Source organism: Melopsittacus undulatus, chromosome 1, assembly GCF_012275295.1.
Source record: "Melopsittacus undulatus isolate bMelUnd1 chromosome 1, bMelUnd1.mat.Z, whole genome shotgun sequence".
NCBI lineage: Eukaryota > Metazoa > Chordata > Aves > Psittaciformes > Psittaculidae > Melopsittacus > Melopsittacus undulatus.
Window position 1 is genome coordinate 145,495,310 of NC_047527.1, and position 24,206 is coordinate 145,519,515.

Consider the following 24,206-nt stretch of genomic DNA (forward strand, 5'->3'; position numbering starts at 1 on the left):
GGGAGCTCATTAGTATTAAAACCCACCTGGGTGCTGGACCAATTTAGGAGCATTCTATCTCAAAGCCTCAAGCTGAGTTCAGCACCCAGCAAGACTTCGCATTTGGCAAAGGCCAAGATAAAAGGGAAGTGGATTTGCCTCCTTGGTCTGTTACCACTGGATGTCCAGTTCGGCCCAAGAGTCACAACATATTAGTGCCAATAAACTCCAATTTCAACTGATTTTTAAGGGAATTTTAAAGCTACTGCCCAATTCAGTCTAACATGGTACACATACAGAGGTTCCTGTCAGGAAAGGAAGACTTAAGCTGGTTTCTATTCGCAGACACTAGTCATGAATTCATGAAACAACATACACCCAAAAAGGCATAATTCTGTACACAAAGTACCCCTGAATAACAACCAGTTCAGTCAGATCAATGAAAGATTTAAGTTCCACAGAAGCCAAGTCTGAAGTCCATCTAAGGTGCTGAATTTAATCTCCCTGAAGAGGACAAAACTGACAAAGGCACAACAACTGTGCTTTAACTGAACTTTTTAATAGGGATGGATACAATATACTGTAAACCAGTTAACAATTTTCACCGAAATCTTATTACCTTAGCGAATAAATTAATGGTCAGCTGAACAAAATATCCCCCAAGGGCTGAGTAAAGATACCGCAGATTCCTTGAGGAGCCCTCCACTGCTACAGTCTCTGCTTTCACTGACACACACAAAAATGTATTGCTAGAATTCTTGTTTCTCCAAATGCCTCCCCTGCAGCATTCCAATGACTCATTCAATGACTTATAGTCCATTAGCAGGTGGGCAGCTCTTTGGTAAAGGTGTGGCAGCAGATTCCTTGCTTTCTGTCAATGCCCGTGGCTGATGGACAAAAACACTGAACCTGACACCTTGGTTAGCTGCTGCCCTCACAAAACCACTATTTGCAGTCATGGTGATGGCTTTTAAAGTGTCTCCTGTTCCAAAAATGGTTAGAGAACGGCTGTTGATTTTTGAACTAGCCACTAGTCCTAAGGCACGGTCAGATGGCTGATCTTGCACCACTTGGATTCTTTTCACAAGCATTGCAGCTCGTTCTTTCTCTCCAGGTCCTCCCAGTGTTTCCAAGATGGACTGAAAATCTCTGACAGCAGACTCACAGGCAAAGAGCTCCTTCCCCTCCATGAACTCCTCCAGCTGAGGCAGGACTCTCTCCCTCCTTTCCTGAGCTGCTTGCTCTGTTAGCACTTTCTCTTTGAAGATGAAGTTGCAGCCACCATAGCTCAGAGCAGAGACGTAGGTTATTAAGGTAGTGATGTCCAAGTTAACTCTATTGCACACGTTTACTTTAATCTGGGTAGGAAAAGCAACTCTGGCCACTAAATTCTCTCGGTCTACTCTGGTCACCTGTAGAAGCTCAGGGCCTTCTTCATCCGATTCACTGCTGCTAAGGTACTGGTTTTCTGTGGGTGGCTCTGCCAGTGAGTTCACAGCTACAATGTCTCCTCGCACAGATACTCCCATCTCCTTGAGCCGCTCTGCCATAGGGCTGGACACGCTGTTGTAGAAGGCAAAGATTATGTGGGGATTGCTGTATTCCACTGGCTGCTGGTGGCTTGCTTGCAAGAAGTCCTCTGCCTGCTCAATGATGCTTTTGTCGCCATACTGGCCTCTCCCCAGCCAGATGTTATGCAGAGCCTCAGCCTTACGGCCGATGGCCTTCACCCATGTGTGACCTCCGTTTGCAACAACATCCACCACCAGTGTCTGCTTGTCTCCAAACCTGTCCTCATAAGTAAACACATGGAGGACACTGACAACATCCTCCAGGTTCTCTGCTGACTGAATAATGGCCTGGAGATGGGTAAGGTTTGTACTTTGCAGATGGGATTCTTTAATGGCCACCTTCCCTGCTTCTACCTTGTGTAAGAAGTTTAGCTCAGCCTTCAGTTTGCTGCACAGTTTTGCCCCACCTTCTATTCTCCTTTTCTGGGACCTGGAAAGGGCTTCTGCTCTCTTGATCAAGTCTTCGGCAACAGCAATTCTTTCACAAAGCAGTGACTGCACAGACATGTTGGAAACATTATTCCTATCAAGTTAAAGCAAAAGATAAGACTGTTATCACATAGCCAAGGATAAAGACAGTCAAAAGAGATCTTTACAACAGTATACACTGAAACTTTGTAGTAGATTTAGCACAGCAACAACCAGTACTGTAAAGCACAAGCAGCAGGAACCTCAGCACAAGTCTCACCAAAAAGTTTAACTCCTTTCCTTTGCCTTTGGGGATCCAGCCTACAGCCTCAGATGATTTTAGGTCTCAGCATGAGAGAACAGCAGCATTCAAGTTGTCCCCACCACCACCTCACAAGTTAGTGGGATTTCCTGCCCCATGCAAGCCCTTCCCTGAGTTACTCACTTAAAGCTCATTTGCAATAGTTGCCATCCGGAGCAAAATGAGAACTCCAGCTACCACCATATGCAAACCTCCTTCTTCATCACAGTTACTGTTAAAATGTAAAAGCCACCCACCCTGCTTACAGACACATATAAACCCCATCAAGTCTGGCTCCCAGTAAGTATTTTAACACACAGAGGAAGCCCATTGTATTTCACAGTCATGAGTTGCACAGCTCTGTCCTCTCCAGCTTCCAACTTACAGTGCTTAACTTAGTGAATACCTAACCACTTCCTGGTAAAGTTTCAGCATTACACAGACAGGCTACAAGTTATAATTCAGGAGCTAGACCTAATATATAATTCCAGACCTAGAAATGTCTATGTCTTGTAGTTCTACTAGAGATTTACTATGCTGCACCTCTTTAAGTTTATTCCTTCACATTCATAATACTTCAGTACATCTCCCAAGTATGACAGCAGTTATTTAACTGAATTAAGGCTGGCTTTAAAAAGACATAGGGTTCAATATCACAGCAAACAACACGACTTTTTTTATGGCAGGCAGTAAATATCCACTATAAATAGTGAAATTAATTGATTTGACTCCCAACTATAAACACATGCTCCTATAATTCTTACTTAAACAGCAAGCTGAAGCAATCTGGCATTAAAGAGCAAGAAAAAGGCAGCTTTAGGCTGTGCCAGCACAACTGCAGGGCCAGGCTGAAAGCAGTGGAAATCACCCTCACGTTATGCACAAGCTCGAGTACAGCCACAATTAACTGCTTCTGGCCCAGCCAAAATCCAGCATCACCAAACTCTCCCTGTCAAAAAGCCCAATGTCTTCCAACCTGCCCCCCTGACTCCCTTCAGGGCTAGAGGCCAGTGAACCCAGCCCTCCCCATCACAAGTTTGTTCTGACACACCAAGCAGTGGGTAAAACCCCACATTTACCACTCTGGCACTTCTCACCACAGCAGCTCCCACACACACGGAAAGGCATCGGGATGAAGCTTACTCCCACCTTTCCAGGCAGTGTCAGCCCAAACCCCAACTACTCTCTCCGCACAACTGCGAGGCGGCCTCAGAACCGGACCTACCCTTAAAACGAGGTGGAAAAACCCCAAACCCCTCACAAACGCGCACTGTCACTGACGCGGCCGCCTCACCGCGTATGCACACACAGAGAGAACACACTTCCCTCCATCCCCACGGCCGCCATTTGAGGGCGCTCCTCGGGGCCCTCCAAGCCCTCAGCAGCCGCGGAGGCACCGCCATGGCCTTGTCCTTTCCCTGAGGGCCCACAACCACCACCTCTCCCGCCCTCCGCCCTTACGTGAGGTGGCGGCGCCATGTTGGCTGAGGGCACCGTGCCCTCAGCGCTTCACCCCAGCAAGCCTGGGCCACGGCCCCTCGTTTTGCCCTCAGCAGACAGCCCGTCCCCGGCAGAGCGGGCGGCGGCACTCGTGTCATTGCCCCCCGGTGACTACCGGTGCACAGCAAGCCCGAGCCCCGCTCCCTCCCCATAGCCCGTACTCACAGCCCGGCAGCAGTAGCCCTCGCCCCGGGCAGCGGCAGGAGGCTGCGTGGCGCGGCTCAGCCCGGCCCAGCACCTCCCCCGGGCCGCCGGGCGGGGACAGGCACCGCATCCGCCTCGGCGTGCTGCCGGCCCTCTGCGCTGGGCTCCGGTTCCCGGCGTGCCGGCCGTCCTCTGACAGATACACGTTTTATCCTGGAAAGCCTTTGTTTGAGGAGCGAAGTCATTGCGTGAGGTCAGAGACGTGTCAACCTTGAGGCTTTAAGTGCAGCGGGGAAGAAACAACCGTGGCTCGGTGCAGGTCATGTCGCTGAATCTAAACTATCAAAGCCGAGCCTTACTGAACCATTTAGTGCTAAATGTGAGCAATGGTCCTCCGTGCCTGCCCCGAGCTGCCGGCTGCTTTAAAGCAGAAGTCACCGCCGTGGCTCCAGCCTCTCTCCGTGCTGCAGCAGTGCTCTGAACGAGCATGAGATTTGCCTTCTCTCCACCTACCGATCACTGGCTCCTACGGTGAGTGATGGTTTTTAGTTGTCTAAATGATTTCACAACATCTGCAAAGCAAGAGTAAGCCAAAACAAGTTGTAAAGAGCTCACTGCACCTTATCGTATATCACACTGAAACCTACTTAAAGTAGATTCATCACCTCATGAATTGGTGATGGTCAGATCCCGAGCCTAATAGTTAAATTAAGCCAAGGGAAATTCACAACCCCAAGCTCCTTGGAGCTGATCATCTTCCATGATATGCAAATCAATAACGTTACCTACTTTAAGTGACTACTCTTCCTCTTCTTTCACATGTCTGCATTAGGAACAAGATAAAGCAGAAGCATACTTCATGGTTAGCTTAGACAGTCAAGCCTCTAATTTGTCACCTCACACATGAGCAGCATTTGTCCACTTCATGTACCCTTGGTCCCACTTCATGCAGCGAGTTGGTTTTTTGTTAAAATATAAACAAAGCTAATATAGCACACAAAAAACCTTGCATTATGAAAATGACAACCCCCATATAATTTGCTGCTCCATTGTGTTTGTATCTCACCCCTGAAATACATTATCCGAATTTACTATTCCCTTAAATTCCAAGGATTTTGAATGGAAAAAGACATAAATTAGTTCCCTGCAGTTTAACAGGTCTATTTACATACTAGATAAAATTTAATCACTATTCTAGACAGTATGGGAGTGATTTCCTTCAGTGTAGGATTAAGCAGATTGAAATAGAGAAAACAGGTTGAAATATAACCTGTTATAAGTAAGCAAGTTTAACACTGTTTAGTAATCAATCCTTGTAAAAGGTAAATGACCGTAGTTGATGTAGTTCTAGAACCCCATAACCTTGTACAATAATAATTGTAAGCAAAACAGGACAAATAGATGAAGATTATCTAAACTAGCCGATATTCTGGATGAGTTGTAGCTGAGTTAACTGATAAATAGAAGGATGGGGAGAAATCATTCAATTATGTCAGTGGTGTTACTAAACCAGTTAAGCTGGAGAAAGCATTTACCTACTGTGCATGCTGCAAAGACTGCCAGGACGAAAGGTCAAGGAATGGCCAAGTGATGAAGATTGTTGGAAGAAGTAAATGACCCCCAAAGCCCACTACCACATTTGTGTGAGCATGCGGAAGAAACTGTCTACAGAAATGATGTAATACGTAAGTAACCTCATGAATATGCATGTACGTAATGAATATGTATGATTAGTGACTATACATGGATGGCTTGTTTAGCACTTCGGCAGAGACACGCTAGGAGGAGCTATCCTCCATGTCTCCCAGCACCACACTAGACTACCTGCTTGTCAAGTTAAACTTTGTTGGCGAGTTCTTGAGACATTCCTTAAATCAAGTCAAAAAAGCAAACCCCACAATCCAGATCACACCACCTGCCCCAGAGAACAGTGTAATACCACGGTCTGTACACCCACCACGAAGGAAATTATTAATACAATAAATAAAACCTGAACTCAATATATTATGCATATTCTTTCCAAATTACACCAAGTCCCACAAAGCTCTAATTCTCTGCAGGTCTTAAGTATTATCAGGGAGCTCTGGGGCTCAGTTCTTAATGGTGTAAAAACACCAGCTCAGCTCTGTTTGGTGGCTCATCAAAATGAATACACTGACAACAGACCACATAAGACCTACCTGTCCCATTTCTGACAAAACAAATCACACAAAACAAATCCTACCACAGAAATGACAACTGCGACTCTGGGATCATAGCTCAGGGGACTCTCTCAGGACATAGCTCAGGACAGCACTCTCAAAGTTACAACTGATCAGTGTTTTGAAGGTTTCTGGTCTCTTTTTATGACAAGTACTAATAAATGGTTCTACAAAAGCCCAGTCATAGCATTCTCATCTTTCCCAAAGCACACTTCTGCTTGTTCTCAAAAGAAAACATGCCACCACATAATGATAATCAAACTACACATTGTTTTACCACTTCAAACAGTTTACATTCCTGAAAAAGCATTGACTGAGGCAACCTGGTACATTCAGAATATGTCAAACATACTAACTTCATGCTGCCACCATTTACAATGTTGATCTGTAACAACATGAAGTAAAGCCAGTAACACTTCTGAAATACACACCTCAGTAAACTACTCTGTGTGGTAATGGTTGTCTGTCCTAACAGGGTAGGGAGCAGTGGGCAAAACCCCTCTCAACATCTATACCACATGTCAGGCGTCTGAAGGACACCACTTTCCTTGCTCAGAGCACAATGGTTTTCATACTGTGCATAGGAACAGTTACTACATTTGAATTATTAACCTACAGGAAGAGGGATGATACTGGTTTCCACTTCACACCTATAAAATTAGTAAAATTCTACACAATTCCGTTCAATTATTACCCCCATCCCTCAAACCTTGAAACATTTTGTTTGTCCCACTGTTACCATTTTGGAAAGAAGATAGCATGATTTATTTGAAACTTGCTTTGGTTTCAACTACACTTCATAGGATGTTCTTTTGTTAATCTAGTAGAGGAGGCAACTAAGCTACTGCAATTCATGCTAACCATTTTCTGTAATATCTACCTGCATTTTTTATATAGAAAACACCTTATAATATTTATATAGCATTCAAAAAATGAGTGTACATAAATATTCCAAATTGAAGATGTAGCAATATTAACTCTCCAGTTTTGGTTCCTAGCTGTACATTTCCTCTACAAGAGGAATCAGAGCATGGAATTGTTTTCAGAGTGAAATACTCAAGAAGTGATCTGGAGTAAGTCTTAGTGAACCGTTTGGACACAGCTTTTATTTCTGACATTAGGAAATAGAACTTCAGTTATGGCATGCTTCAGAAATTCTTATTCACCTAATGACAACATAAAACATCAGACAACAGACATTGGAAAGAACAAATCAATGAGCTACACACTACTTTCTGCAGACTAACTCATACTTTGTATTTTCTTCATCAGTTATGTCTGGCTAAGATGTATCCTGTTAGGCTGCTTCCATACGTTCTTAGCCTTACATACAAACTCTTGCTGCCAGTTCATTATTGACATTTTAACAATCAGACTGCTTAAAACCAAACAAAATCTGCACAGAGTAACTTAAATGACTGCAGACCAAATGATTTCTGCTGAAAAAAATACATATATTTTATCCTGTTTCTTCTGCAGTAAGTTTTGTGTTTCTATATAACCTGAACAGCTCTACACATGTAACAAATGCACTGATACATACACTTAACACAGTAATATTCAAGCATCTAGTTCTGCACCTGTAAAAGTTGTGATGCATAAACTAAGTGATCTTTTCATTACTGCACCTTTAGAGTTATCTTGCAAGTTGGAAAATACTTTAGCAGAATTCAAGGGATAAAGTAATTACATATTCTCACTTTGCTTTGCAACTCTTGTTGATTGTTATTGATGCATTTAGCTTTCAGTAAGGGTTATCACTTCTATTACTTCTAAAAGTATTTCAGGGTTGAAAAAGTGCAGTTTCTAGGGCTACGACCCAAGTAATAGAAAATAAGTTCTTGAGACACAAAGACCAAGAGGGTCAAGACCAGAGATGCTCAGGTAGATCACAATTTACACCTGAAATGGAAGACTGATCAGGCTATTTGTGAAAGTACATGATCTGTTACACCAGATAAAAACCATTTCTGGACGTAACTTAATATTACACAATACTCCAAGGTGAAAAAAAAACATCACCCTGTCCACTCAAAATTTAAACTCTTTAAAAGAAGGCCTCACATGAGTTCATTGTGGCTGGATGTGGAAAATTCTGTTTCCTTAACAGTAAAGATACTGAAAACTCAGCTTTATGCAGATAAAAAGCTATGATTAAAAAGACACACAGACATCTGCCCCCAAAACAGTGACCTTCAAATTTTATTCTTTAGCCTTTTTTGAGCGGTCATTGTAACTTTACATTTTGTACAGTGTTTTGTGTACAAAGATTCCATGTATCAAGGGAAAGAATTACCTGTAATAAGATTCCATGTATTACAACATTAGGATTGTTGCCTTTGCACCCATGATATTTAAAAAATCTCTCAGACGAACCATGTAGAAATAAGTATGCAAAAACTGCAAACAAAAACATTTAAGTAGCCAAAATTAAAAAGACCTTTGTGTGAATCACACAGTCTGGCTCGGTTCCTACTAGGCTATTGCAGCCAAGTAGTCCTTAACCTCAGTTGGAGTAAGCCTCCTAAAACCTGCTTCATTACAGATGCCAACTTCAATGTTGTCTTCTGTCATCTGCCCTTCAAAGCTCTCCTATTAAAGAAAATACAGTTCAGTGAATCACACCAATGATGCCATAACAGTAACAAACTCATTTCTTAAATCTTTTGCTAACCTTTAGTGTTAAGATAGCTGTATGAATGGCATCTTCAAGCTCCAAATCTTCATTGTATCTGTAAGCAGAAGTTTGTGTATTTCAGCATGGAACAAAGATCTTGCCACATCCTAATAATCCTGGAGTCTCTAAAACCACGAACACTGCTAAAATCTTCCTGTTTCTCATAAAAATATTATTTGTAAGCACTGTGATTATTAATAGCCAAAGTTATTACTTGTAAAAAAAAACCCACTACTTTTATTATTGACTCTGTATAGAAGAGTATTTCTGCAAATATGTTCAATATAACATTTATTGCACTGAAATAGTTCTCCGTAAACATAAAAGCTGGATTTTAAATAAAGCAAATTTCCTCCGCATGCGTAAGTAAGTAAACTGGAAGCCTATCTCAAGTACTTTAAAACTTTGCTCTGACAAAACTGTGAATTTTTTATCTCTCTTTATATGTCACATGGCACCTGAACAAACCAGGCAGCATCCTTTCAGACATGTATCATACATTACCTTTTCTCAAGGAATGTCTTCCCATTGACATAATTTTTTCCCATTGCTGTTGCTTTCCATGCAAAGTAAGCTCCCTGTAAAAGCAACAGTCTATTGAATTGTTTCGTGTACCTTAGTCAGAACATTACATATTCAGTTACTTGGTAAAAAGTACAGAAGTCATTATAAGCATAGCAAACATTCTGAGAATATAGCAGACTATTCTGGAGTCCATTCAAATTAATTCTTTATGGAAACATATGCTGGGAAAATGTACAAAATATTTGTATAGGGCCCCACTTCATTTTTAGCCTCCCATTACTTTGAAAGATGAATTTAGTAAGTCATTAGCATAGTTTTTATTTGGGATTCCTAAAACAGAGATAATATGTTTGCCTTTGAGACTGAATACAGTCACATATTTCCTGAGATTCACTCCATATATTCTTACTGTTCAAGTAATGTAAGCAACTCGTTGCAAATCAGCCATCTGATTTATCTCAGCTACTAAACAGGTTATTTAGCCATCATTATTCTCTCCTCTGGCATGAAGACCCTCAGCAGTTCTATGGCTCAATCAAGCTGCCTTACACAATGCATCTGCAGTTTGCCTTTTACATTTGAGCATCAAGCAGTATTCAAATTTCTGAAGCTCATCAACAATCACTAGTGACTAAGTTTTAGTTTGATGTAAAGCCTTGTAACTCACACATGCACCAAAAGGCAGTTTTTCAGAAGTGCAGTGCAAACACAGGAAATAAACTCACTTAAATTAACCACCATCATTAAATATTAAAGCACGCACATTACATTCCAAAATACAACAGATTCTGGTGTAACTTCCATGCAGTTGCGGGAACAACTATTTGGGCAGCATTACTAGTCAATTATTCCCTTTTTTTCTTACTGGTACCTGCTGCAGAATGCTGCTTTTGCTGACACTATGAACTAGGTGGGAATGCACGAAAAGCTCATCTCCCTCAAAAGCAGCTGCTCAAGCAGTACAGGAACATGTAGGCACAGAACGATCCAGGCTTGCAACAAGCACCTACTGAAATGGCTTATTCTGACCTTTATTGAATGACTGTTTATTCTAGCTCTGCATTCTTCTTCTCATCACAGCACATATAAAGTTTCAAATGTTTTATAAAAGCAGTAGGATTTACAAATGTAAGATACTTACAGATGGATCTGACTGAAATAAATAGGGCCGCCCTTCATTCCAGCCACATATTAGCAGTGATACACCAAATGGACGAACACCACTAAAAAGTAAACAAACCCACAGCTGATATACAAAAGTTATTCAGTGAAAACCAAAGGTCACTGAGTTATTTGGGATGTGTTAACCTTCCCACCAGCCCAGAGCTGTGATCAAGAATGACTAGTCAACCACCAGTACAAAACCAAAAGTATGCTGCTTTGTTTGACATGTTTATTTGCAAGAAGACCCCATCTCACTATCAGTTAGTGCTCCTCCTACTGGCCCACCTTCTGTGGACATTCTCTACTGAAAAACTATTTGCCTTTTTGACACAAAAAAACCCTGCATTATCAGGTAATTGTTATTATCGTAGAATCATACAATGTTTGGATTGGAAGGGGCCTTAAAGCTCAGCCAGTTCCAATCCCATGCAACAGGCAGGGACACCTTCCACTAGGCCAGGTTGCTCCAAGCCCCATCCAACCTGGCCTTGAACACTGCCAGGGATGGGGCAGTCACAATGTTCTTTGTACCTTACATTTAAACAAAACACTTCTAAGCGACTTCAAAAATAAAACATACCCAGATTGTGTGTATTCCTGCATCACAGAAGCAATTCTCTGTACTAGCTGAGCTGTTGGGATGGGCTCATGATAAACCAAGTAGTATTGCTGGGCCAGTTTCCGAGCTCTGTGCACAAGTACTCTAAAAACAAAGACAAAATCAGTATGTCAAAGAAATTCCAACTAGTTTTTACAACTAGAACTGAAAACTCATAATAAATACTGTGCTAAGGAGTTTATACATCTGCCATAATACCAGTGTAAGAAAACACAGACTGTGATGGGTTATCCTTACAGTGAGTAACCTCTGAAATACTTAAAATGAAACTAAGGTTGAAGTACACCACTGTTTGTTCCATACTCATTCTTTAGAGAATTATTTGACAAGGTATTGAACATATTAAGAAAATCTTAAAGTGAATTTCAGATACAGTGCAATACAATATAATATTATGTCCTGCACTTAGAAATAAACAGCTAATTGCTATTTGTTTCCATTTCTTACATTTCTTGTAAGAAACTGCATCTAAATAGCCAAAGTTTTTCATACCTGTAATCTGGACCCATACCACTGTACACTAAACCTATATGTTTGGTAATTGGTTCTACTTTGTGGACACTCCTTTCATCATAAAGAATAGATTTCTGCTTCTTCTCAGTTGCCAGCACCACTCCATTTGCAGCTAGAAAGAAACAAGATTTTGGGGTTTTTAATATTAAAGTGAAATTACTGAAAGCCATCAAAAGACTTCACAAGCTTATTGGATTGTAAGGAATTTCAGTCCTCCCTTTTTTAAAACCCCTTCAAGTTTAGAGTCACATTAAACAGAGATACTTTGATGAATCCACTCAATGCATCATTTCTCATTTTAAATACTCTTACAGCTCCCATAATTCCATTCTAAAGAACATTAATAATTGAGCAGCTCAAATAATTTTGTGATATTTAAATACTGTGGACACACAGCTTGCTTAATTAAGAGACACCCAAACAAACAGATGTCTGCTTCTACCAGCTGAGTGTCTCCAAAATCACCCAAGCAATTTTCTTCTTCCAGCATGAAGCTCTGTGCTCCCTTCCCTCTTTAGAAAAAATAACTGAGTTGCAGAAAAAAGCATATGAAATATTAAACCCACCAGAACATATGAAAATCCCCTGAAAGAAAAACAAAGTATGTAATACACAAGATGAAAAAGGCCCAGTATGTAGGCCAAAGTACTTTAATTGTTTCCAGTAGCACTTACAAATCCTTAATTCTTCACTGAATCAGTTATTTTTCTAAACATACCTTTAATGCCAACTGATGGAGCTCCTGCAGCCACTGCAGCCAAAGCATATTCAATCTGAACAAGCTTTCCAGAAGGACTACAAAGGAAAATACAAAAGTAAGGCCTAACTGAATTCTGATATGCTCAAACCTTTGCTACAAAAGTCTTGATTTGTGAAATGTCTCTGATAGGGAGCAGTGACTGGTATGCAGGTTGAAGGAGAATAAGTCAATTCTCCAGTTTTATACCATTTTAAACAAGTTTTCCACTCAGTGGGAAAAATCTTTGGAGTGTCATGAGTTTCTACTGAAGTGGCATTATACATCTGATTTGTAAAAGTTTAATACACTTATGTTCACTGCTGAAAGGTACAAGCAAAACACAAGCAAGACACAGCCACTCCTTTTGACTGACAAGCAGGCATCAGGTCAACAGCACAAGACAGAAACAGCTCCCATTCCATCCCCAGGTATTCCTGCATTTTAGTGATCCATGTCTTTCTGGTAATGGATGTAGAATCATCAGAGCACAGCAGCAGGTGTCAGGCTAGCATTCTACACCCCAAGGAAAAGGGACAGCACAAAGTAAGTCCCACTGGACAAGTGATTCTGCAAGTGGAATCTATTCTCTGGGCTGTATTTCAGATGCTGCTGGTTTAATAGATGCACAAATAAAACAGAAAATTATCTGACTTAAGAGTTACAAAAAAAACCCACCCAACAAAGCAAGCAATAATCAGTTAGCGTAGTCAGTTATACACTGTATAACAGGGTATAAAGGTAACAAATTAATAATTCTAGCTTCTCCATTACAAAATGCTAACAAACCCGAACAACAGTTTCCTATGCCAGCAATTAAAACATACAGACTAACAGCAAAATGTTTTAAAAGTAAGTACAAATTAAAATACATAATTCTCAGCACAAGAAACTTCTGTACAGTAAAGTTATACCCCCTTAAGAAACCATTTCCAGTAGGTACTAAAGCATTCGCTTTCACTTAGGTAAAGCAGGCATGTTTGGCTGCATCCACCTATTAAGAAAATTCTTCTCCTCATTTTAAATTGTGAACTGTTTCATTTACTTTACTGCAACAAGCCCTTAGTAACCTGCTTTGCAATTACAGCTTTACACTCCCCTGAGATTAAGGGCGCACTTTATCAAAAGCAGCACAAAGATTCCTGCATTCAGTTTTCCCTTTCATATATATAATTCTACATAACAGCTTCATTAAAAAAGGAGTAATTTCCTTTTCTCTTAATTAAAGTGTACAAATTAGAGCATCACTTTAATAGATACCACTCCAACAGCATATTTATTCTGTGCCTGCAATCGTCCCACATCTAGGCTATGCACAACACAAACTGCAAAGAGTACACTGCCTGCAGTGTGCAACCGGAAGGGACATAAACTATTTAAACTCATCTGAGAGCTTCTTTCATTCCCACATCTGCAAAGTTTGTTCTGAAACAACCTCTCACTATACCGTATCTCAGGTATCACCCGCATCTCCAATTAGCTCGAAATTACACAACTACTACTGCCTGCCTAAAGCGTGTGCGTGGGGACCCCAAGTGCGCTAAGCCGCTCCACCAAGCACTCCTGTAAGGCACTACCAACGACCAGACAGAACTCAGGTTGGCCCCACAGTGACTCCGACTCACAGCACCGACAAATGATACAAGCACTTGGGCCTGAAGTCAGCGACAGAGCTCGAGTGGGAAGCGGAGCTCCCACCTGAGCGCTCGCCCCTCTCCCTGCTGCACCTGCAGCCGCTCAGCTCACAGCAGCTGTGCACCCACGCAGGAGAACACAAAGTCGCCTGAAACCCACCGCCTTCCCCACGGCCGCCGGGCTGCAGCCACCGCCGCTCGCAGCTCTCGCAGGCCCGGCTCCGCGGACCCGATGACTCTGCAAACTCCCCACTCCGTCTTGCCCCACCGCCGGAGAGCCGCTCCGCGCAGGCTGCGGGCCCTCCTCCCACTCTCACACCAGCCTGCCCGCCCAGAACCCGGGCCCGCAGCCCTGTCCCTCCGAGTACCTGAACGTGGTGAGGGAGAAGCTGTACCCGCGCTCCGCCATGTTGGAGCCGACCCCTCCACTCCCCTCACAAAGCGCAGGCGCTCCTCCCGCTTCCTGCACGAGGACACAACTAGCGCGCTGATTGGCTAATAGCGGAGCATACCGGGAAGTAGCCCCCGAGCAGCGAAGTACGCGATTGGCGAAGGGTTGCGCCGCGTGGCATGCTGGGATTTGAAGTCCTCCAGCCTTGGCCTGTGGCGCCCTGCAGGGCTCAGCGCACTCGATTTCCCAGAGGGCTCAGCGGCAGGAGCGCTCGGCCCCTCCGCCCTCCCCGCCTTGCAGGGCCCGGCGGAGCCGTGTGGGGAGATGGCGGCTTTGGTGTTGGTGTTCCCCCCACTGCCGCAGCTTCGCGGTCTGCTTCAGCGCTGCTGGCAGCGGCTGCAGGGCGGACTCCTGCCGGGTGTCTCTGGGGGACAGAGCCCGCCTTGGGGTAAGTGCTGGCTGAAGGAGAGGGCGGAATCGGGGTTTGTTCCTAGTGCTGAATGGTTGAGGGAGAGGAAGGCTGGATGAGGAGAGCGCGGAGCCCTGCGGACGCTGAGGGAACAGGGCGGGATACGCTGCTGGCCGCTCTAACCGCTTTGGGGGTGTCAATAGCATCCGTGTTGTGTTTCCTCGGCTGTACGGTAAAGTGGGGCTTAGCTGTAAAGAGTTACCTTTCCGTTTTCTTTCAGGACCAGCACTAGCTGTCCAGGCCCCGGCTTTCCTTCCACAGCCAGTACATGACACCAATGAAAGTAATGAGGCGCCGAGCCTGTTGGACAGCATCTTGTGGATGGCAGCGCCGAAGAAAAGGCGTACCATAGAAGTGAACCGCTGCAGGCGAAGAAACCCCAATAAGCTTATAAAAGTCAAGGTAATCACCAGATTTCCATAGGCTGGCCAACTTATTCACTGAAGTTAGTTCTGTTAATGGCAAACAAGCATGTTGGAGTAAGATTTACAGCAGTTATTTTTCATTTCTCCTGTTTTAGAGAGCCATTGTAGTGGTTGATATTGACAGGAAAAGTGTTCTGGAATTTGTTTATTTAATAGAATTATAGAATCACAGAGTAGTTCAGGTTGGAAGGGACATTAAAGCTCATCCAGTTCCAACCCCCTGCCACGGGCAGGGACACCTTCCACCAGACCAGGTTGCTCCAAGCCTCATCCAACCTGGCCTTGAACACTGCCAGGGATGGGGCAGCCACAGCTTCTCTGGGCACCCTGTGCCAGTGCCTCAGCACCCTCACAGGGATGAACTTCCTTGTATCTAGCCTGTACTTCCTCTGTTGAAGTTTAAACCCATTACTCCTTGTCCTATCACCACAGTCCATCAAAAGACTTTTTTTGCTTAAAAGATATTATAATCTGCAAAATACTTTTTAGTAGGTCATTTTGTGTGTGGGCAGTAGTGGCTAAATAAACGGTGATAGTTCAGGTCCAAGCCAACAAAATATGATTTTTAAGCTAACCAGCTAGTATAAATGGAAAAGGTTCCTGTGCATCTAATTGAGTCGATAGGTCTTTAGTCTTCCAGACATCACTAGGCATAATGATTTATGTGTTGACTTCATAAGCCTTTTTTAGTAGTAAGCATTTGACATAGCAATACATTGCAGAAAAAATACTTTCCATAGAAGAATAAATTTTGAAAAGGCAATTTTATTTCTCTGATATTTTTCATTTAACTTTCTGAGTAATTATGATTGTGTCCCATTTCTTTTGTTGCTGTTATCCAAATTACAAAATTTCCTCTTTTCCAATGTCTTTTTTTCAGACGAACATAGACATTTGTCCTGAGTGTGGAAACTTGAAACAGAAACACGTCCTTTGTGGCTATTGTTATGCAAAGGTCAAAGCAGAAACTCGACTGATTCGAAAGGAAATGTATAAACAGGAAGGAGGGCCATTTAATGCTCCAACTGTAGAGACTGTCATCCTGTATGATGGAGAAAAGCCCACAGAAAAAGATGCAGGCAAGAGGATCATTGAAAGAGCCAGGAAGCGCCCATCTTGGTTTCCTCAAAATTGATGCTAAGGAACTGACGCTAACAAAAGCAGTTACTACAGCCAGAAAGATCATGATTTTCAAGAATGTTTTCTTCATTTTGTTCACTTAATGTCAATAAGAGAACCTATGGGCTTCTTGTGGCATATGTGCATACATCGTGCTGTACGATTTTGCAGTCAGATGTTGTTTCTAGAGCATGCAGTGGAAAATGCTTCTCAGTGATGCATCGTAACAGTCAACAGTTAAAGAGAGATCAGGATCTGCCTTGAGTTTGGACATCTGAGTGCGGTACACCAAGTAATTTGTATGCTAATGTTCTATGCTGGTTTTGTAAATAACCAGTTTTTAACGAACATAAAACATTCACAGATGTAAAATAAAATATGTGGAGTTTCCCAGGGAAATCTGCTTTCTCATTTTGGCTGCTGCTCTTTTGGAGGGGGAGGAGAAATAAATTCAAACCCAGTGTTGGTTAGATAGAAAGCATATTTACAAGGAAAGATACAGTAATCTGGTTATTTCCATGGCTCTTACAGAATCTGCCTGCATCTCTCCACAGTGCTGCTGTTTGAGATAATGTGGTGGTATTCCTGGTTTTGGGCAAAAAAATGGTTGCCATGTAGTAGTTGCATTTTGTCTGTACAAGACTGAAGGTTGTTTCTTGCTATCAGTATACAAAGTAATTTTCTGTCTTGAAGGGACATGGAAAGCCTTTTTTTATCCTTCAAAGTGCACTTAATTTCTTGAGAGAAATAACGGATTGAAATGCAAAAACTGGGAATCTGTACATCTGGCATGGGTCAGAACCGAGTCTTCTGCAGCCTTTGCCTTTAACTAGTCTGTGCTGAATGGGCGCTTGGAAAAGCGCAAAGAACAGAGGTGCTTTTAAGGTCTTGAGTTTTCTGCAGAGCGGGGCAGCTCTGCCCTCTGCTGTCCACTGGAACTCGGTGGTGGTGGAGTTATAGCACCTCGCTGTGGAGTTTCACTTCGATTTTACCCGCACACTAGCACCGTGGCATTTAAGGTTAAGACTGTTTTCAGTTTTAGGTTGGCCTTCTGATATACAAACCGTAATGTCTGATATTATGACTCAGCCAGTCTAATAGCCATTTGCTGCCACAAAATGCAAGCCCGAACCAGCCCTGTCTAGGTTGCTCCTGTGTTTCCTTGATGTTTGAGTGTAACTGCTCCTGTGTTGTCATCGTCTGGGAAGCTGTGTTGACAGAGGTGTTCCCTGCCTTTTACAGGCTTGATTTTTTTTTGTGGTTACCTCCCTGTAGCTTGATTTGTGTCGGGGTTGGAAAAGTGACAGTGTGGATGGTAGGAATATGAAAGTGGGGGCACCATGCTTTCCGGATTAGCCTTCATTTTTAGGTGGCTGAGCCAATTACGCCTGGTTAAGGAATGGGCCTGTGTATGCTGTAACGCCTCACTTCTGCTTTCCTCACTCTGAATTCCGTATTCTGAAACATAACAGTTAGGAACAGATGTTAGTGGAGATGTCACATTTCCTCCATAGTCTAAGGGAATAATGAAAACTGATATGTGTAAATTGATGCCATTTAGTTGACAGTATCCAAGCAAACAACATAAGTTCTTTTCAACTTGTCCAAACAGGATTTATTACAGTCATATTTGTTTTTCACTTATTTAGAACTGAAGCCAATAAAAGGTGTCAAGCAGGATGCAGAGTGAAGGCTTATTTTTGACAGAGCTGCATGGAATGAAACAAACATATTTGAGGTGAGATTAGCCAAACAATAAGATAGGTATAGATATTTTCCTTGTCCCAAATAAAAGACATATATATATATATTTATATACACGTTAGGGAAACGTGGGGGTTTTTTTTGTTTCTTTGTCCACATATTATAGGATCAGTTACACCTTACTTGCTTTTTTCATGTTCCTGTTTTTAACAAAGGCTCTGTTGAGAAATAAGCTAAATTAGCCTGGGATGTTGAGAGTCATGGGTTCATTCCTCAGAAACACAGTGGTCTTACTTAAACACATACCCAAAACTATTTTAACATGAGAGAGAGCATGTGGATTCTGCTAATGGAGTAATAATTACAACCGTCTATATATTGCATTAGTTAACTGAATTCTACAATATTCTTTACAAATAGGCTTCTTCTGACATATGAGGGAAGTTAGGTTGTGTCAACACTGAGATGCTTTAAGATACTTGGCAGGTCATGATGACGTTAGAATTCATTTCACAGCCATACTGCTTATGTTAGTACTGCATTTGTGCAATGCAGGCAAGAGGAGATGCTTGGTAATGATTTGTAGTGGTTTCTGAGTAATGGGGGCAGAAAATACTAATTAAAGTATCTGGTATTCATGGTCTCAAAAATAAAAACAACAGACAAATATTGAAAATTCATAAATGCGGTTGGTAAAGCACAAGGTAAGTTAAACAAAAATCTTTAGTGAGAGATGAAGAATTAATCCTTCAAAGAATTCCTTCTCTTCCTTCCTTTAAAGGAAAAGTAATTCAAGCTAAATATAGCTTTGCTTCATTAACAGTGACAATACAAAGCTACGTTAATTTTTAAAACAATAAAGATGTTCAGAATTCCTTTAAACCATGTGACACAGTCAGTAATTTTAAATAAACCCTGTTAATGTGTGATTTTGAACGAAAGAAATTGTAATCCTGCTGATATAGAAACATACACTTTTCAGAACAATGTAGGTTAAAACTAACAGAAAGCAAGCAGGTTGTTGCAATGCTGTGCTCCGGAATCCATTTAAAACCAGAATTACCTGCCTCTGGAATTTTACTTTGATCCATTGGGAACCTGCTGGTGGTGAGAAAAGCCTTCTTTTACATGCTGTATTTTATTATGTTTTTCTTCTATATGGATTTTATGTAGAAATTATTTTACTTTACGTTTTGGATCTAGGAGGATGAGGTTCTAAAAAATAAAAGGCTGAGAGTTGCTGAACAGTTTTGTATCATAGGGAAGATCTGCAGAACTAGAAGTCATCTCGGGCAGTGATCTATTACAATATCCATAGAGGTTGATAAACTAGGTTTCTCTTTAATTTCCCATTTAGCAAGGAAGCTTTAATCAAAGGTTTCTGCACAGTCCCCATTACTCTGTCGAACCCACTATGGCAGCAATTGATAGCTGATACAAACTACTTCCTCAAAGCACTAGGTGGCAGAGGAGTGTAGCTTGCTGGTATGTGCAAAACAGAAGCCAAAGATGATTAGTGGGATAGGAAACAGTGTCAGATTCTAGACATTTGCAAATGTAAGCAAACGATCTGCAGAAAGACTAAGTTTGTTAAGTATAATGAAAAATACACTAGTTATAAGACATAAACTAGTCTATTGTAATTCATTGTTCTAAGTTTAATTAGAACTATACTGAGAACTTATGTGCTGCTTTTTGTGTATGCTTATGCATTTCTCTTTGCTGGATGAGTTATTTGAAGTGGTAGTTCTGCCTACATTTTTTCCCTGACAACACAGTGGAGCTCTTTCTGCACCTATTAATTACAGATGGCTTTCTATGTTGCTTTGTATGCCTGGTATATTCTCTTAGTCAACATTTTATGTATGCAGGTAGAAAGTCCTGCAAATAATAGGTCTAGTAACATTTCAGTGAATCTCAAGGTATAACTGCTTTGCATTTGTAGAGTCAGTTTGCAAACAGCAGGTACGAAGAGGAAAGACAACCATTGTGGTGTCTAAATGACTATTGATTGCACAGAAGAGAACAGAAGATGGTGTGTTCTATCCAAGTTGTAGATTGTTTCAGAAGGACACAAGTGGTAAAGATGCCTGTATCATTGGAACTTTCTTGTTAATTTGTATTTAAATGAGATGCCAGCAAAAAAATCCTCCTTTTACCTCATGTGACTGTATTGTGTTATTTACACAGTGAATGAGGATCTGCAGGTACAAGTTGTTTCCAAATAATTTATCTAACTCTTAACCTGCCAAAGACTTAAAGAATGGATCCAAACAGGAGGAAAATCAATGGAAGGAATGAGAAGGTAGTTGTCTGTGCAACACGGATGGATCTAGTTTTGCCTGCTTTCAGTATCTTCCTAGGCAGTTTGGTGGAATTGGTGGAATATAATTCAAGGCAGAATTTGGTCCAATGTACTGAAACCCTGGGCATATGGATATATGCAAGTATATATATGTTTAATGCAGAGCATACACTTGTGAAACTACTGCTGGATGCCAACCAGATTGGGTTTACAGCTGAAAGCTGTAAAGTCAAGCTACAGGAAAGTATCCACAAATTGGATTTGGTGAGTGTAGTAAATTGAGTCTAATCAGTTGATACTTGAATTTCTTTCAAACATATATTTTGGTTTCCCCTGGTTGAAGACAATACACATAATTAGAATAAAAGGTGTAGAACTCATTTCATATGGAATGTGCTAGATAAACATATGAAAAGCAAAACAAACTGCTCGGGAGCAGAAGACTCAAAACAACAACTTTTGTGGAGCTATCAATATACAGTATTTGTCAGGGATTTCTCTAAAGCCTCACCCCTGGATCATGTGAAAGTTGTTTGTTTGTTTGAAATAAAGGAGGTTTCCTGTTCTGAGGTCAAAGATGAAGCAGCAAATAATTGGAAAATCAGTAGGCAGAAACCCAGCCCTGTGTTACTATTTTCTTAAATGCCATACCCTTTAATCCTGTCATTTTGAAAGGAAGGGATATCTGTGATTCCGTGATACTTAAGTGTGTTCTGATCATGCAAATACACAAACATTGGACTGTTACCCTTGGTTTCTTGAAAGAGCATAGACTCTTTTCTGTGCAAAGTGGCTTTGATGGAATTGTTCTCACTACAGAAGCATATAGAAGTATTCTGTCTGACATGTCTTGGGCATAAGCTTGATTAATTCTTTGCATGCCCTAAATTTTGGGACCAGCTGAAGAGAAATAGGCATTATTAAATGCAGTGTGTGTCATGGTGTGGGAAGGACAGTCAATTGGTACTTCCACAGCTGACACAGCTTTTACATCCATTCCCAAGGTATGCTAATGCTGTTTCTATTCCTGGCACCGTCACAGGCTCATTGATTTGTCTAGCAATATGGCTTACAACTCTCTCTTCCTTTACGGTGTAGATCTAAAGCACACTATGTGAAATACTGCCAATGGAACAAGCTTTTGGAAGGATTTATGTTTCTTTTTATCATCTGGGATTAATATTAAATACAAAGAATAGAGGTTTTGAATAGTTTAAGGCTCAAAATTGACAAACCAGTCCTGTAGGAAAGGTTTGTTCTAAATACGTTGGGTTTGGAAGTTCCTACTTATTCATCTTTTGACTGTACTCCATCATAAATTAAGCAAAGCATCTAAGGTACTTTGAAGAATAACATCAGGATTTGGTCCAATTAAAGATAGTTTACATAATTCTATCACTCTTAAACAGGATAAATGATATGTTGATCTTCAAGAAGCCATTGATATCAGTTGAATTTCTTTTAAAGGCAATTGTGATTCCAAGTGACCGAGAGGCAAGCTGTAAAGCATCAAGCTCTTGTGTTACAGAGTCACTTAATGAGCTCATGACAGCATTTTTGTGTTGAAATCAAGGAAATAAAAATTATGCCTGTCAAGTGCCCCGTCATGATATATCACTTGAGCTCATGAGGCCAGCTCTGCCATAGTGCTTTGGATCAAGTTATCTATGAACACAGAATAATCTTTTAGGAGTTCAGGAGAATACTGAGACATGTGAATTTCTCTTGCTGCAAATGTATCCTTCTCAGGTATTTTTGTCCAGCACAGAGTAGATTACCATGAAGTTACTGTGAAAAAAAGAATGGAGAAAGGGTTGAAGAGCAAAAAGACACAAAGTATGCAGAAGTAGGAGGCATCCTGGTGCTGTGTATGTAATACGAGGAGTACAATAGGAGTTACTACAAGAAACACCCAAATTATAAAGCTGAGTGAATAGCTGCAAAGTACTTGCATGCATGGCACTGCAGAAATGGATGGCATAGCAAATATCACTCCATCAGGAATCATTTTCATGTTAACAGTTTATATTGGATGCTAAATGGCACCATTCCTGCTTGACAGGTGGCAAACTGAGGTGCAGAAAGAGCAAGTGAATTCCTCACAATTACTCCCTCCATCAGTGGCAGAGGAAAGAACTGAATCGATTTGCAGATTTGCCTTTGGTATTCTCTGCTGTGTCACAGGTTAGGGAACAACAGCAGTTGTCACTGTGGTGGCCATTAATCTAGCTGGGTCTGTGTTCAGATCAAGTAAACTACTGCAAAGATACCATACCAAGTATTTCTTAGGACATAGGCCCATGAGGGCCTTTATCCAGAGCTCTTCAGATCAGATGAAAATATGGTTTATTATTAAATGCTTTTCTCCTTTCACCTGAGAATAGGAGGAAAAACAGTCTGAGTTTTGCAGGAAGCTTCAAAGAACCTGACTCAATTACTTCTCATCTGCAGAAGAATGTCTTACCCTAGAAGGAAAGCCATTCTATGCAGTGGGGTTATTCGTAAGAGTATGACTCAGCTGGACATCAATGGCAGAATCTGTCCCCAGGAACTTTTTGATGTCTGAATCTTAAGATAAGTGTAGTCCTAGAAGTAAAAAATTTCTCCTCCACAGATTAGATTCCTTTGGACCAGAAATAAGGTACCTTTTTTACTTGCTATATACAAGAGATACTCTCTAATAGGAAAAAAACCCTAACAAAACAAAACACAACACCACCACAACCTAAATAATACAAGCAACTAAATTGTTTGAAAAAAACCTCCAAGAACATAAGATCCAGAGGTCCTTCACCAGCAAAACCAGTGGCACCAATGTGCAAAGAATTGGTTTAGATCATTTATCAAAAAAACATTTTTCCTCTGAGTCAGTTGAAAAATACGAAGAAAGAGCATTTGTGATCATTTTTCCCTTTCCAACAAGAGATGTACTTTCCTTTCAAGCCACCAGAGTGTATCTTCTTCATCTTACAGATCTGGTAGATGCTGGGATCCCTGTATCTATTGCTTAGGTTATATGACTATCAGATTTATCAGGCAACTGATCGAGAATAGATAGTCTTGATCAGAAGTAGTCTAATTCTTTCAATTTTATTGATGTTATAATGACTTAGATTGCAATGACTTCATCTTCCCAAGAGCATAGACACTGGCTTTAATACTATTTTCAAGAATGCTATCAGTATCAGGAACAATTGCACTTGTATGGGCAATAAAAAGGGACTCCATATCCTTTGACAGATCTTATAGCCACTTTTGGGTCTGAGAAATAAGGAGAATCTGAGACTTTAAGCAAGGTTCCTTTGCTTGGAAAGCCAAAGATAAAGCTGAAGTGATAAAGTGATGACTGGTGATAAATATGTTTCACTGAGTTCTCCCAGCCTGTGGAGATAAGAAAATAAGAAGATGAAAGTTCTTTGCTGAATTCAAAGCTGTAAAGAATGTTGCCAGGAAGGCTACTTTCTGTGCATACCATAGCTATATCCTGACAGAATCTCTCTTACATGTATGCAGTCAGTGTTAATCATGACCACAAATAGCTCTCATGAACTGGTTACCATAAACCATGGTCTTTAGTGGGTATTTTGGCAATTAACTGGAGAAAATTGTTCCTATCTCTCTGTGCCTCTCTGTTATGTCAACAAAATGGAGATAATCCCAATTTCATGATGCTCCCATGGAGTTCTGTCAAGCTTTCCTATGCCATTTACACTCTGAAGATCACCAGAATGCAGACATGGGTGTATTCAACAGAAAATCCAGGTCTGTACAGAGGCCTGCCTTACTGCTGCACTGGGCATTGCTTGCAAAGTCTCTTCCAA

General features: G+C 41.3%; 3 protein-coding genes across 4 annotated transcripts; 1 reads left to right on the forward strand and 2 right to left on the reverse strand.

Moving 5' to 3' along the window:
- Positions 1–517: 517 nt before the first annotated feature.
- Positions 518–4,017, reverse strand: C1H7orf25 (chromosome 1 C7orf25 homolog). Of its 2 annotated transcripts, none has more exons than XM_034062948.1 (2): positions 3,925–4,017; positions 518–2,073 (listed from the first exon to the last, which is right to left on the reverse strand). In XM_034062948.1, exon 2 carries the CDS (start codon positions 2,055–2,057, stop codon positions 789–791), a length of 1,269 nt encoding a protein of 422 aa, XP_033918839.1. In that variant the 5' UTR covers positions 2,058–2,073; positions 3,925–4,017; the 3' UTR covers positions 518–788. The 2 variants fall into 2 exon arrangements, with proteins under 2 accessions (XP_033918839.1, XP_033918843.1); XM_034062952.1 differs by lacking the exon at positions 3,925–4,017 and adding an exon at positions 3,721–3,801.
- Positions 4,018–7,184: 3,167 nt separating this feature from the next.
- PSMA2 (proteasome 20S subunit alpha 2) lies at positions 7,185–14,436 on the reverse strand. Its single transcript, XM_034065234.1, has 8 exons — positions 14,341–14,436; positions 12,321–12,397; positions 11,582–11,714; positions 11,051–11,173; positions 10,448–10,529; positions 9,286–9,359; positions 8,779–8,836; positions 7,185–8,696 (listed from the first exon to the last, which is right to left on the reverse strand). The coding sequence occupies exons 1-8, from the start codon at positions 14,379–14,381 to the stop codon at positions 8,580–8,582; spliced, it is 705 nt and encodes a 234-aa protein (XP_033921125.1). The 5' UTR covers positions 14,382–14,436; the 3' UTR covers positions 7,185–8,579.
- A 220-nt stretch (positions 14,437–14,656) lies between these two features.
- Positions 14,657–16,775, forward strand: MRPL32 (mitochondrial ribosomal protein L32). The gene is made up of 3 exons (XM_005146970.3): positions 14,657–14,811; positions 15,053–15,234; positions 16,138–16,775. Exons 1-3 carry the CDS (start codon positions 14,688–14,690, stop codon positions 16,390–16,392), a joined length of 561 nt encoding a protein of 186 aa, XP_005147027.2. The 5' UTR covers positions 14,657–14,687; the 3' UTR covers positions 16,393–16,775.
- The last annotated feature ends 7,431 nt before the right edge of the window (positions 16,776–24,206 follow it).